The sequence below is a fragment of the Thamnophis sirtalis genome, unplaced genomic scaffold, assembly GCF_051295495.1.
Source record: "Thamnophis sirtalis isolate CommonGarterSnake01/CBP01778 unplaced genomic scaffold, rThaSir2_p1.2 scaffold_3, whole genome shotgun sequence".
NCBI lineage: Eukaryota > Metazoa > Chordata > Lepidosauria > Squamata > Natricidae > Thamnophis > Thamnophis sirtalis.
The window spans coordinates 33879760-33893767 of record NW_028261383.1 but is presented as its reverse complement, the minus strand read 5'-3'; the positions used below and the strand labels follow the sequence as shown (position 1 = coordinate 33893767).

Below are 14008 nucleotides of genomic sequence, written 5' to 3'. Positions count from 1 at the left end.
GATCCCTGTAGAACAGGGGTGACAACCTCAATTTCATTGAGGGCCACATCAGGGTTGTGTTTGACCTCGGGGGATGGGTGGGGAGGAGGGCATGGCCAACTTGACATCACTCGTGTCGGGGGGCATCTGAGGGCTGCCTGCAGCTCTCCCGAGCCCATTTTTTTTCCAGCAGTGGCACCACGAGTCAGTCCTTTGCTGTTTCCAGGGCAACTGCATGGGCCAGATGTAAGTACCCTGTGGGCTGAATCCGGGCCCCAGGCCTTGAGTTTGACATCCCTGCTGTAGAAGAACAAAGATATGGATACTTAAGTAGTGGACAAAATCTTACTATTGTTATTCATGCAGATGATCTCATTTTGATCAGCCAAATAGAATGGTGGTGATAAAGATTAAATGTTGTTAAAATACTGGAACAGACTCACGAATTTCAGAAGAATTCTTTGTATTTAAGAATACTGATATCAGAGGTGAGGAACCTGTGAATCTCCGGCTGTTATTCTAAACAGCAGTCCTTAACACCTTTCACAATTGGCAATGCTGTTGGGAATTGTAGTTTAATGAACATTTGGAGGGCCATAGATTTTCCATACTTGATATATGTCATCATAATGTGTCTTCACAAGATTCTGAAAGGAATCAGCTAAACTTTAGAAACACCGCAAAATACTGAGTTTAGCTGGCTATTATCTATATCTCTTATAAATCAAAAGTTAAAGAACAGATACCATATTAAGATTCTATCAAGTATCAATTCATTTGTTAATTTCATTTTCCTCCCAAAATTTCATTCTATTGTGTTCAGAATTTCGCTCAATTATTCAATTTTGGCAATTTTGGCAAAATTTCATAAACTGTGAGACTGTGAATCCCAGTCCTGCCTTAGGAACAAAGCCAGTTGGGTGACCTTGGGCCAGTCCCTCTCTCTCAGCCCTAGGGAGGAGGCAATGTAAAACTGTTTCTGAAATCTTGCCATGAAAACTCCAGGGACATATATACACATATGCACAACCCAATCAGGTTTCCTTGCTTAGACAATAAGAAGCGGTGTAGTGTTCCAAACACAAAGGTAACAAACATCAAGCTATGTTTTTTCTACTTGAACTTCAGCAGTGTGTTTGATGTTATCTGGGTAGAGGGGTTGACTGGAACTGTGCTAAGTGCAAACTAATCTGGAAATTACCCATGGTAATTTTATAACATAGTAGAGGCTTCAAAGCAAGGGTGAAATTCAGCAGGTTCTGGAGAACCGGTAGAGGAAATTTTGAGTAGTTCGGAGAAACGGCAAATACCAACTCTAGCTGGCCCCAGAGTGGGGAGGGAATGGGGATTTTGCAATATCCTTCCCCCTGGAGTGGGATGGAAATGGAGATTTTGCAGTATCCTTCCCCTGCCACGCCCATCAAGCCATGCCCACAGAACCAGTAGTAAAAACATTTGAATTTCACCACTGCTTCAAGTAACACAAACTACCTTGTCAAGGTAAATTAGGTTCTGTCTTTGTCTCACCAAGGACAATCACTTTGGTTGTGGAGAATACTAAGCTTCTGTAATGGGAATCAAAGTTACTCTGCATGTGTTTAGGCTCATTTCCAGACTTATTAGGATAATGAAATGTTTTGATTGCCCTGGGACTGGGTGATGACTTGGGTCAAGAGACACACAAAACTAGAAAAGATAAAGTGGGCTGCTGGGGGTTCACAGGAGTTCAGGAGAACCTCCAGCTAAGATTCTGTGCAGTTCGGAGAACCCCCAAACCCCACACCTAGTTGGCCCCACCCATCCTACCCAGGAGTCCCCACGTGGCCCGTTTTGGAACCAGGTAAGTGCAGGTGTGACCCGTCAAAACCGCGGTCCACTAAAGCGCGCCCGATTAAAGCGCGTACCTGACGTCATCAGCAGCGCGACAAATACGACCGCGGAGAAAAAAGTGCGCTTTAAAAAGCGCTTTTAAAGCAAGCCGTTTCACATAAAGGTAAAGGTAAGGGTTAGGGTTAGGGTTAGGTTAAGGGTTAGGGTTAGGTTTAGGGTTACGTTAAGCGTTAGGGTTAGGGTTAGGGTTAGGTTAAGGGTTAGCGTTAGGTTTAGCGCTAGGTTAAGGGTTAGGTATAGGGTTAGGTTTAGGGTTAGGTTAAGGGTTAGGCTTAGGTTTAGGGTTAGGTTTGGGGGGGGTTAGGTTTAGATTTACGGGTTAATTTTAAGTTTACCGCACACAGCGTGCTGTTTTTGTCGCGCTGTGATGACGTCACGTACGCGCTTTCGTCGAGCGCGCTTTAGTCTACCGCGGTTTTGTGGTGGAACCAAGTGCAGGGTGTGCATGAAGACTTGGGGAGGGCAAAAAATGGACCTCTGGAGCCTGGGGAGGCCATTTTCACCCTCCTGGAGGCTTAAGGAAAGCCTCCAGAGCCGGGGAAGGCAACCCCCCCCCCCCACACACACTGTGGTGCAGGAGGCCATGCCCACCCAGCAACTGGGCAGAGAACCCCTTGCTAAAATTTTTGAAGAAGACTGCTTGTTTTTGGAGGATAACCATAAATTGGAAGCAAATCATATTTAAAGATGAAAGCAATAAAATTGAGACTTTATTAGCAGTGCTATACTATACACGTACAATTCCTTTTGTCCAATTGTTTAAACAGATTTGGTATATTACTGTGACAACCTTCAATATGGCCTCGCCATAATTCCCTTCAAGAAACCTTTGTGTCTCTAAGGGGAAAAGGAAGCCATATTGTTCATGCAAAGGAATATAACATGTATGGCAACAAATGCTTATAAGTTTGGAATTTAAATGCCGTTGGGAGTTTGGGGATGGGGAGGGACATATGATACAGGTAGTCCTCGACTTATGAGCACAATTGAGTCGCAAATTTCTGTTGTTAAGCAAGATAGTTGTTAAGTGGGGCTTTGCCTGATTTTTATGGCCTTTCTAGTCCAGTTGTTAAGCTAATCACTGGAGTTGTTAAGTTAGTAACACAGTTGTTAAGTGAATCTGGCTTCCCCACTGATTTTGCTTGTCAGAAAGTCACAAAAGCTCATCACATGACCCTGGGCACTGCAACCATCATAAATATGTTGTTAAGTGACTTTTTTATCACGTGACTATGGGAATGCTGCAACAGTCATAAGTATGAAAAATGGTTGTAAGTTATATTTTTGCAGTGCTGTTGTAACTTCAAACAGTCACTAAACCAACTATTGTAAATTGAGGACTACCTGTACATGATCATTCTCCGAAAGCCAGAGATGATTAAATGCTTGAACAGGCATTGCAAAGGTTGGGTAGAGAGAAGTCCCTTGTTTTAATCAAGAATTGTAACTCCTTAAAGATTTTTGAGTGAAACAGCTCCCCCTAAATAGAAAAAGGGTAGAACTTCCTCCCTGTTGAAACTGGCCTTGACGGTAGTAACTTCACCAGTCAGATTAAAAATCACTTTCCCCATATTGTAATCCAAAAAGACAATAATCTTTCCAGAGCTGTTGTGAGGCTTGTCAGAATCAATTCCCCGTCTCCGAAGCCACCAGAGACCCTTTTGCCAAATCCGTTCTTCGGGGACAAGTGTGAGGTATCCTTTTCTCTTCACAGACTTTGCGGCTAACCCAACAGCCCATTCCCTTTGTCTCCCAAACTCCACTACAAAGAAATGTTTCCCTGATCGGAATCCAGGAGACCCCAGCACACAGGGGCTGCTATTGAATCTCTCTGGATTATCTGGCACACCTTGGGGGACACCCACATTTTTCACAGTCTTCTTGTCTGGCGACACAACCAGTGATTCAAATGCTGTGTTTGAGTCAAATGTCACATCAGCTGCAAGAAGAAAGGTAGAACATCAGAAGCCAAACCAAATTCTAGGAGAGCAGCATCACTGAAAATATTATTACCTACCCACCCCAAATTAGAGGGCCAAGAAAGACTACAAATATCCTTGCTTCGTCTCCCATATCTGCATTCTTCTACGTCTGTGATGGCAAACCTATGGCATGCATACCACAGGTGGTACACGGAACCCTCTCTGCGCACACATGAGCTGTCACCCCAGCTCAGCTCCACTGTGCACATGTGCACAGACCTCCTGCCGGCCAGCTGATCTTTGGCTCTCTGCCCAGTGGTGAGTTCCGGCTGGTACGCTCCGGTACGGGCATACTGGTGCCTGCTGGGAGCTGCAGGCACCGTACCGCAACGGTGCTGCGGAGGGCCCACCCGCCCGCCCTCCTTACCTGCATTTGAACCAACTAGGCCATTTGTGCACCTGCACGCAGTGTACAGCACCTGCGTGATGCTCGCCAAGCAGCTGGAGCGTCACAGGACGGTGGGTGTGCAGACGCGCATAGCGCGCATGCATGTGGTGGACGTCCATCCCCATTGCAGTGTCCGGTTGCAATAGGATCTGGAATCCACCACTGTCTCTGCTGTGCTTGTGGAAGACATGTGCGCATGCCTGGGGCATGGGATATGTGTGGTGTGCCCCACCCCACCCCATTTTTGATCCCAGGAGGCTTCAGGGAGGCCTGCTAGGCCCAAAACGGGGTGTGAGGGAGTGTGGGAGGGGGATTAAGAATTAAGCAAGGGTTAAAAGGCAAAAAAATCCTTATGCAAAGGAGGCACATGGTTCTCTGCCTCCTGGTCTTGCCTATTACCTTTTTCTTTTTACATTTTCATCATGGCGGACAAGAGGAGAGTTGAAATGATTCTCTGACACAGCTGGAAAAGGTGGGTTCGAGGGAGGGGGCAGGGGGGAGGAATTCAAAATTCCAATCATCCATCCCCTATAATATGCAGCTATAAAGTGATATTTGATGTTTGACCGAGTATATAAGTGTAGTAATATGGGACATCATTTTGAAATGGGCAATTTCATATAGAAAATTATAGTTATTCTTGAACACTTCCCAAAATTCACTGCAACATGTATGTATTATTTGGTTCACCAGTTGAAACAGAAATAGTTCCCTGAAGAATATTTAAAGTGGTAAAAAGAAGCTGACTTCTTCAAATGAGGAGCCTGGACGAGGCTGGAGCGAGAGCCGCGGAGGCAAAAGGCGAAGAGGGGTGGGTGGGGTGTTCCAAGAGGCCCCCTCCCCTTTTTGCACCCCGCAAGCCAGGCCCGCAGCGGCAAGAGGCTCAGCTCCGCTTCTATCACACACACCCTCCACTCCAGAGAAGCCAGCTCTGGGTGAGTCTCCGCAGCCCTGGTTCTGTCTCCAAGCAGACCTGGGAGGAAACGGGCCAGCCCCGGTTCCCTCCCCGGACTTTCCGGGAGAGGAGGCCTCGCATTCCGCTCCCCCTTCCAAGCCCCGAGTGGCCAGCCTTTCGCCTCCATGGCTCTCGCTCCAGCCTCATCCGGGCTCCTCCTCGGTGGGCCTGCCGGAGCGCTGGTACAAAGTGGCAGGAGCCGAGGCTGGCCACTCGGGGCTTGGAAGGGGGAGAGGAATGCGGGTCCTCTGCTCCCGGAAAGTCCGGGGAGGGAAGCGGGGCTGGCCCGTTTCCTCCCGGGGTTGCTTGGAGATGGAACTGGGGCTGCAGAGACTCACCCGCGGCTTCTCTGGAGTGGAAGGGGGGGTGAGAGAAGCGGAGCTGAGCCTCTTGCCACTGTGGGCCTGGCTTGCGGAGTGCAAAAAGGGGGAGGGGGCCTCTTGGAACACCCCACCCCTCTTCGCCTTTCGCCTCCGCGGCTCTCTCTCCAGCTTGGGCAGGAACCGGCGCTCTTCTGCTGCAGGTGGGATGTACTCCTGGTGGCCTGCGGCTCCAGCGCCTGCAAGGTGGAAGTGTTTGCCCTGCGGGGCAGGCAAAAGCCGAAAGAAAGCGCCCCACCGCTTCTGTCTGACATAGAGGCGCCCCACAGTTGGGTCGGACATAGCTGCGGGGCGCGGGGCGCCTCTATTTCGGACATAGCTGCTGCGGGGGCGGGGGGCAAAAGCTGCTTTCTTTCTTTTTGCCTCACCAGCCATCAGCTTCACCGCACGTCACTGATATAAAGATATAGTGCAATAAAGGCTGACTGCTTTTCCAATGATGTTGTAAAACTCTGCTCTCCTAAAAATAGTCCAATTTAAGTGATAGGAAAGAGGTGCACTGTGGCTTTCTAGAAAACAAAATCCCTCATACTTCTTTCCCAAAAATTCATATTTGTGAATAAAAGAATAATATATGTACAGTATGAAATGTATAATAATGTATGTTTAAGCACACATACATGTATGTGCGATATGAGCTGTGGTGGCGCAGTGGGTAGAATAGAGTACTCTAGGCAAACTCTGCCCACAGCCTGGAGTTCAATTTTCACTGGCTCAAGGTTGATTCAGCCTTACATTCTTCTGAGGTCAGTAAAATGAGGACCCAGATTGTTGGAGGCAATATGCTGGCTCTGTAAAACCAGTTACAGAGTGGTGTAAAGCGGTATATAAGTCTGAGTGTTATTGCTATTGCTATGACACAACAAATTCTGTGAGCCTCAGTTCTCCAATATGTTTCATTTTTACCACTAAACCCACCACCCTTTTGTTTTGGCAAGTAATTGATTACAGGCAGTTAGTTTTCAAGAATCATTGTCACAAAGGCTTCTGACCACTCAAAAAGGAGACTTGGGGTGCCTTACAGTTCTGGGGTCACTGTTGCAGTGTTTCTTGTATCCCGCTAGCCCATTTAAGAAACTATTCTGCACTCCAACTAGCAGAGGTTGAGAAACACTGCTCTTAAGATGACAAAGCCTAGCAGATCTTAGACATTTCAAGGTCACATTTATTTATTTATTAATAGATGCCACCCATCTCACCAAAGTGACTCTAGGCCAGGGGTCACCAACCTTTTGGATCTCAGGGACCACTAAATTCATAATTTTAAATCCTCCGGACCACTAATCTGCTTCACTGGGGACTATGAGCATAGGGTTTCCAAGCAGAGGAAAGACCTGTAGGAGCGCAAGGCCAAGTACTGGCCCTTGGAGGCTCAGCGGGCTGAGATGGTCAGCCAGTTCCAGGCCATGATGCTCTCCCACTGGAATAAGGCCCTCTAGCTCTTTGCCACCAGTGGCACTTGCCTCCAGCCTTCACCCAACGCCCCGCACCAAGAGGCTGAAGCAGACCCCAAGTCAGAATTTCTCCTCCCCCCCCTCCAACCTGCACAAAAAGACCCCAAAGGGCAAGATTCTTTGCAGGAATACAAACGTTCATTGCACATATCCGGCCCAGGGGGGGCGTAGTTAGAGGACCCCTGATTTAGTGCAATATAAAAATGCAAATAATTTTTCTGCAGACCACCAAAATTTTCTCCATGGACCACCAGTTGGTGACCGCTGTCCTAGACAGCCTCTGGTGTCAGAATAAAGGAGAATGCCCACACAACTCAAATGGACTTAAGGTTGCCTCTTTTACAGATTATTGGGAGTGAAATGGGAATACAGTACAAAAAAATGTTTTCTGGGACAGGTTTGCATTATAGAGAGGGAAAAGCCAACGTTTGTTGGTTAAATTTTACATGACTCTTGTTTTCCCTTCCCTTCAGAATAGATTTATTTATTTGACTTCCTTAGCCGCCCATCCCAACAAGAGACTCTGATGTTAGGAGTATTCTTGTTGGATCATACAAAGGAGGCCAGAAAATATCCAGCAACCCAAATTTAATTGCAATGAGATTGTCTGGCATTATTGTTCACTTGACCCAACTGATCTTGCAGAAGGACCCCTACTTTTCTTCTCATCCCAAATGCTATAAATCCCAGCAATATTTATCATTTGCCACTTTCGCCAATCTTAACCCATCTCCTACCTTTCTTCCATTTCCCAGGGGGTGAAGCCTGAGCCTTTCCACCATTTTCCTGATCAGCAAAAAAGCATAGTGTGAACAGGAGCATGCAACAGAGTCCTAAACATGGACAGAACACAAAGGGAAGAATAGGTAAGGCATTGTTTATACTGTCTTATAGATGGTAAAACTTGGTTTACAGAAAAACTGGGCATAATTTAGCACTTGCTCTCACATGTACTGTACAGGTAGTCCTCAACTTACAATGGATTCCAAAAAACCCTACTTCCCACTGGATTTGAAATATGATAGCAACATCTGGATCCAGCACCACCACCCCCATCCGGATCCACAACTCTGCCCATGGTCATATGAGTGCATTTTGATGACCTTTCCCATGGTCACAGTTTATGGCATTTTAAACAAAAATCAGCATATACTTCCAGCTTCTGGCAAAAAATTCCCCTTAACAACTGTGGCATTTGTTTAACAACCATGGTGTTCTTTTTACAACCCTATGTAAGCCTTATGATTGCTACAAAAAAAAGGTAATAAAGTTGGGTGTCGTCACATGATGACCCATTTAATGACCATCATGACTTAAACCTGAAATTGTGGGTTCAAATATGGGCAGAAGTCAAGAGCAGTGGTGGCACAGTGGTTTAAAAATGCAGCATTGCAGGTTAATTCTGCCGGCTGCCAGCAGTTCAATTCTCACCAGGCTGAAGGTTGACTCAGCCTTCCATCCTTCCAAGGTGGGTAAAATGAAGAACCAGATTGTTGGGGGCCATAGGCTGACTCTGTAAACCACTTATAGAGGGCTGTAAAGTAGTCTATAAGTCAATAAGTGCTATTGCTTATACCTATAATGTCTTGCAGGTCTTGGGAATATTCTAACTTTTGTTTCCTGGTTAGCCAAATACATTATTCTGTTTCATTTGCTTGGAGGAAATATTTGGAGAAACTGACTGGCTGATAAATGCACAATGGGATGTATTTCCTTTTCCCTTCTAAGATAAATCTATCTCTCCCCGCAATCTATAGCGATCAAGCCTTCGCCAGTACATGAACAAAATATAACAAAAGCATATAGCTATATACTGTGGCTCAGTGATGATCTTTTTATTTTTATGAGCCACGGTGGCACAATGGTTAGAGTGCAGTACTGCAGGCTGCTTCTGCTGACTGCCGGCTGACTGCAATTTGGCAGTTTGAATCTCACCAGGCTCAAGGTTGACTCGGCCTTCCACCCTTCCAAGGTTGGTAAAATGAGGAGCCAGATTGTTGGGCACAATATGCTGACTCTGTAAAACTCTTAGAGAGGGCTGTAAAGCACTGTGAAGTGGTGTATAAGTCTCAAGGGCTATTGCTATTGCTTTTTATCTCACCTTTTAAAAATATATATAACTGAAGACAGCAAACATACCTAATGGGAGAGGTATGTTTGATCAGACTGGGGAAATGTGTGCATCATACTGTATGTTCAAAGGAGCTCACTGGAGTCGCCAATATATTTTTGCACAAAAGTGAGCTGAAATTGTTGAAAGAGCAAAAGCAAACAACAATCAGGATTTTTTCCTTCTTTACCTATGAGCTTACCTATGACTTTCTTTGCTTGTAGGAAGTTCAAACTGAATTGGAAGCCAGCAGAAGGAGACATGACCGTTATAAACTCTAGTTCCCTACGGAAGGAATAAAGAAAATGAGTAAATGATTAAATAGATTTAAAACTTAGTTCAAGTGAATCCAGAGCATGACATACAATGTCATCTTTTTCTGAATTTTGAAGTTTTGTTGTGAGTAACCAGACAAAGTTCATTCTCAGATTTGGCAGATGACCAATAAATAATATTTTGAAGACTTCTGTAAACTACAAAAGGATTGAAATCCAAAACTGTCTTTCTGTTTTTTAATGAGTTGGTTTCAGGAAGGATTGCAGCACAGGTTTTCATACAAGGACATGCAAAGTATTGCACAATTCCACACAACAGTTTCCAAAAGACCTTGTGTAACAGTTTATGAAGTCTCCTGGTAGAACTGTGGTACGCAGCACCCTCTCTCAAGCCGTTGCCCCAGTTCAGCTCCACTGTGCGTGTATGCGTGTCTCCTGCCAGCCAGTTGGTCGTTGGGTCTCTGCTGCACATGCACGGGGCGGAGCACTTGTGCGGGGCTGTGCACGCATGCAGAGGGTAGGGTGTGTGCAAGGGGCCATGCACACCAGGGGTGGATTCCGGCAGGCACTACTGATATGTGCTGCGCGTACATGCACAGTGCAATGAAAATTGTTCTGTGGATACACAGAACAAAAAACAATATGGCGATGCCATAGGCACACATGTACAGGGGCCATGGTGCATGCGGGGGGGCATGTGCATGTATGGGAGTGGGGCGTGTGCAGGGAGGCCACACATGCTTGCGTGGGGGCTGCACATGCAATGCATTTTGGGGGTTCAGGCACATGTGCATGCACACTTGTGCTTTGGGCACTCGGTCCGGAAAAGGTTAACCATCACTGTGCTAGAAATTTATTTGCTTCAGTACAGTCAGTCCTCTGTTTAAGAACATCTGACTCTTAAAGACAACCCCTGAATATTAATGGGCTTGCCTGTTTCAAAATGGCAGACGACCGACTTGTTACAGTATTTAAAATAGCAGATGGCTAACTGGTAACATGATCTCACACAAAATGGCCGATGACATTCTCCTTCCTTGGGTCCATAAAAAGCTGAAGCCATGCAATGCTTTCAGGAGCATCATAAAATAATGTGTGTATTTTTTTTAGTACCATATACAGTCTGTTTTCTGCGGATTGTGGAAGCACAGTGCAGCTTCAGCAGTTTGATAGGTCTTGGAAGGTGAATGTCTTTTGCCACTTTAAGTTGGATAGCTTTGAGTTCAGGATGGTGAGAGATTGAATTTCAGTGGTTCTCTTTGGATTGGGTTTTCCTTGCTGGAAATCTACCCTGTTTTCCCAAAAATAAGACCTCCCGGATAATAAGCCCAATTGGGCTTTTGAGCGTGTGTGATAAGCCCTCCCCTGAAAATAAGCCCCCTGAAAATATTGCAATACAGCCACAGCCATGAGGTGACCACATCGCCACCTCCTGCACCTCAAAAATAATAACACCTCCCCAAAAGTAAGGTGAAGTGCTTATCTCGGGGGTCAAAAGAAAATAAGACCCTGTCTTATTTTCAGGGAAACATGATGATTCCTACATAATTCAGTTTTAAGGTGTAAAACAAAGTAATAAGTTTAACCTTTAAAAAGCAGTTTCATTGTGTTTATCTCTAATTGTAATTAGTATTTCCTCATTTCTCCACTTTTTAAGGGGACCGTAAAGAATATGCCAAATAAAAGAAAAATAGAAAAATTGACATTGCTCAGAATTTATTTTAATCACTCAAAATTTAAGCCACAACTTGTAACTACCAGTCCCAAGTTCTCAATTCCACTATCCCAACATTGCTTCTACAGATACTTCTCAACTTATGACCATAATTGGGACTGAAATTTCAGTCACTAAGCAAATGCAGTTGCTAAGCAAATGATCATGTGACTGGACCCAATTTTATAATCAATTTTAATGTGGTCATTAATAGCAATAGACTTATATGCCACTTCACAGTGCTTTACACGCCTCTCTAAGCAGTTTACAGAGTTAGCATATTTGCCCCCAACAATCTGGGTCCTCATTTTACTGACCTCGGAAGGATGGAAGGCTGAGTCAACCTTGAGCCTGGTGTGAATCAAATTGCTAGCAGCTGGCAATCAGCCGAACTATCCTGCAGTATTGCATTCTAACTACTGTGCCACCCCGCTCTTAAATAAACTTCCTCATTTAAGCAAATTACATGGTCATTAAATGAATCACACTGTCATTAAGCAAATCTGGCTTCTCCAATTGATTTTGCTTGTCTGAAGCCGACTGAGAAGATTGCAAACCCCAGTCATGTGATTGCAGGACACTGCAACTTCTTAAATGCAAGCTGATTGCCAAATGCCCAAATTCTAATCACATGAACACAGAGGTGGTATGATAGTCATAACTTCAAGGATAGGTCATAAGTCACTTTTTAAGTGCCAGCATACCTTTGAACAAATGGTCTTATCTTTATTCAAATGTTCTACCTTTATTCAAATGTTCTACCTTTATTCAAATGTTCTACCTTTATTCAAATTTTCTACCTTTATTCAAATTTTCTACCTTTATTCAAATTTTCTTTTGAATAATGTTTCCTTAGGAAGATAAGGCCAAACTGTAGTGCAGGATTATGCCTGAAAATGATCTAGCATCTACACACAACAATTAGTCGTTGATGATCTCTACAAGGTTCACTTCACAAATAAATAATTGAGCCGATGGGCAAATGAATAATGCTCCAGCCTTTTTCTTCAATATGCTTCTCTAGGAATTAACAAGGTAAAAGGCAGAAATGCTCCCAGTTTATTTCAGAAATTTGAATTGTAATAAAATGCAGAGCTTTGTGTGTCAACAGCTGCAAAAAGCTTTTTGAGCCCTTGGAAATAGAACAGAACAGAACAGAACAGAATAGAATTCTTTATTGGCCAAGTGTGATTGGATACAGAAGGAATTTGTCTTTGGTGCATATGCTCTCACTGTACATAAAGAAAAATAAAATATTCATCAAGAATCATAGGATACAACACTTATTGATAATCATAGGTTACTAATAAGCAATCAAATCATACCAGGAAACAAATAAAACAATATAAATTGTAAAGATACAAGCAACATGGTTAATAAAAGGCCCTCTCCATATTCTATCTCCAGTCCAAGCTATTATGGGATTCACAAGCAAGGGTCATCATGGAAGGAAGCTTCATTGTAATATCTTACCTTCTTTTCAATTATGAGTCCTGGAGACTGTGTCTTCTTTGGATCAAATGATGTCAGCCCTTTCACTGAAGTCTCTTAAATACTCTCTCTGTCGAGGATATGGTTTCCTGTTCCTCCTTTTTTCCAACCAAACCATGCAGCCTGTTCTGCAGCATTTTTTAACTAGCAATATTGTATAGAAGGAAGAGGGGACCAGCAGTTGGCAGTTTGATCAGAGGTCTTAGATGATGCAATTCCAGGAGATGTTACATACTCACATCAGGCTGCAAAATCTTGAAAACAGTTTAGCTGTTTAAGTACCTCACAGCAAAAAATAGTCTTCAGGGGCCAGAGAACTCTGAACTCTTAATTCTTAAGAGTTCGCTGACCTTTAAAGACGAATACATTATATATTTTTTGGCTCTAACATGCCCTAAAGATCTTACTTGTTTTTATCTTAAACTAGCCAATAACCCGCCGTTGCCCAGGTATTTATTTATAGGGGGGAAATGTCCTGACTAAACGTAATTTCTAATGTTAGATTTTCACCCTTACCAGAGGGAGCCCCGTTGTGGAGTACTATGAAGCCGTTACCATGGCAACTCCACTGCGCTGCATAGTAGAAGCCATTTTACAACAGTACAGTAGAAGCCATTTTAAGGCACAAAGGCTGTATCTTAACAAAACACACATTCCGAGGGGTTTTAGGGGTGTCTTACCCCTATAATATTTTTTTCCAGAGAGTAAGTCATCTGTGTACCAAGTTTGGTTGAAATTGCTTGTGGTATTCAGAGTTATGCTGGAACACACACACACACACATACACATACACACACACACACACAGCCATCGCTACCTACCTAGCTAGCTAGCTAGCTAGCTAGTTAGCTAGATAGATGATAGATAGATAGATAGATAGATAGATAGATAGATAGATAGATGATAGATAGATAGATAGATAGATAGATAGATAGATAGATAGATAGATAGATAGATAGATAGATAGATAGATAGATAGATAACGGAAGGTAATTCATCCAGCTAGTTAGTATCCAATGATAGTATTTTTGCATATTCCACATTTCTATGCTGGCTATCTGGATGCCTTTAGAAGACAAAATACTAAGATTTAAGATAATTCATCTATATCAACCAGTGTCTGTCTGTCTGTCTGTCTGTCTGTCTGTCTGTCTGTCTATCTATCTATCTATCTATCTATCTATCTATCTATCTATCTATCTATCTATCTATCTATCTATCATCCTTCTCCAATCTAGTGTTCTTAATCTATGTTAGATAATATCTCTCAATTTTCTTCAACCAAACCAATTGTCCACAATGACTGAGGTTGGTGGGAGGAAGGTAACAAAGTGGTGATTTAAGTGTTCTAAGTCAGTGTTTCCCAACCTTGGCAACTTGAACATGTCCG

The 14008-nt window shown here is 43.8% G+C and overlaps 1 protein-coding gene across 1 annotated transcript; it reads right to left on the bottom strand.

Annotated features, from left to right (window-relative positions):
* Positions 1 to 2844: 2844 nt before the first annotated feature.
* On the bottom strand, positions 2845 to 9401 carry LOC148047890 (ohanin-like). Its single transcript, XM_087708652.1, has 3 exons — positions 9329 to 9401; positions 7766 to 7861; positions 2845 to 3808 (listed from the first exon to the last, which is right to left on the bottom strand). The coding sequence occupies exons 1-3, from the start codon at positions 9399 to 9401 to the stop codon at positions 3321 to 3323; spliced, it is 657 nt and encodes a 218-aa protein (XP_087564778.1). The 3' UTR covers positions 2845 to 3320.
* Positions 9402 to 14008: the final 4607 nt, after the last annotated feature.

What these genes read in the sequence shown, in the direction of transcription:
- LOC148047890 (XM_087708652.1), bottom strand. Translation starts at nt 9,401, where the DNA reads ATGTCTCCTTCTGCTGGCTTCCAATTCAGTTTGAACTTCCTACAAGCA. An exon ending in AGTCATAGGTAAGCTCATAG is followed by an intron (nt 7,862 to 9,328) that starts GTAAAGAAGGAA and finishes GTCCATGTTTAG; the next exon opens with GACTCTGTTGCATGCTCCTG. An exon ending in CCCTGGGAAATGGAAGAAAG is followed by an intron (nt 3,809 to 7,765) that starts GTAGGAGATGGG and finishes TTCTTCTTGCAG; the next exon opens with CTGATGTGACATTTGACTCA.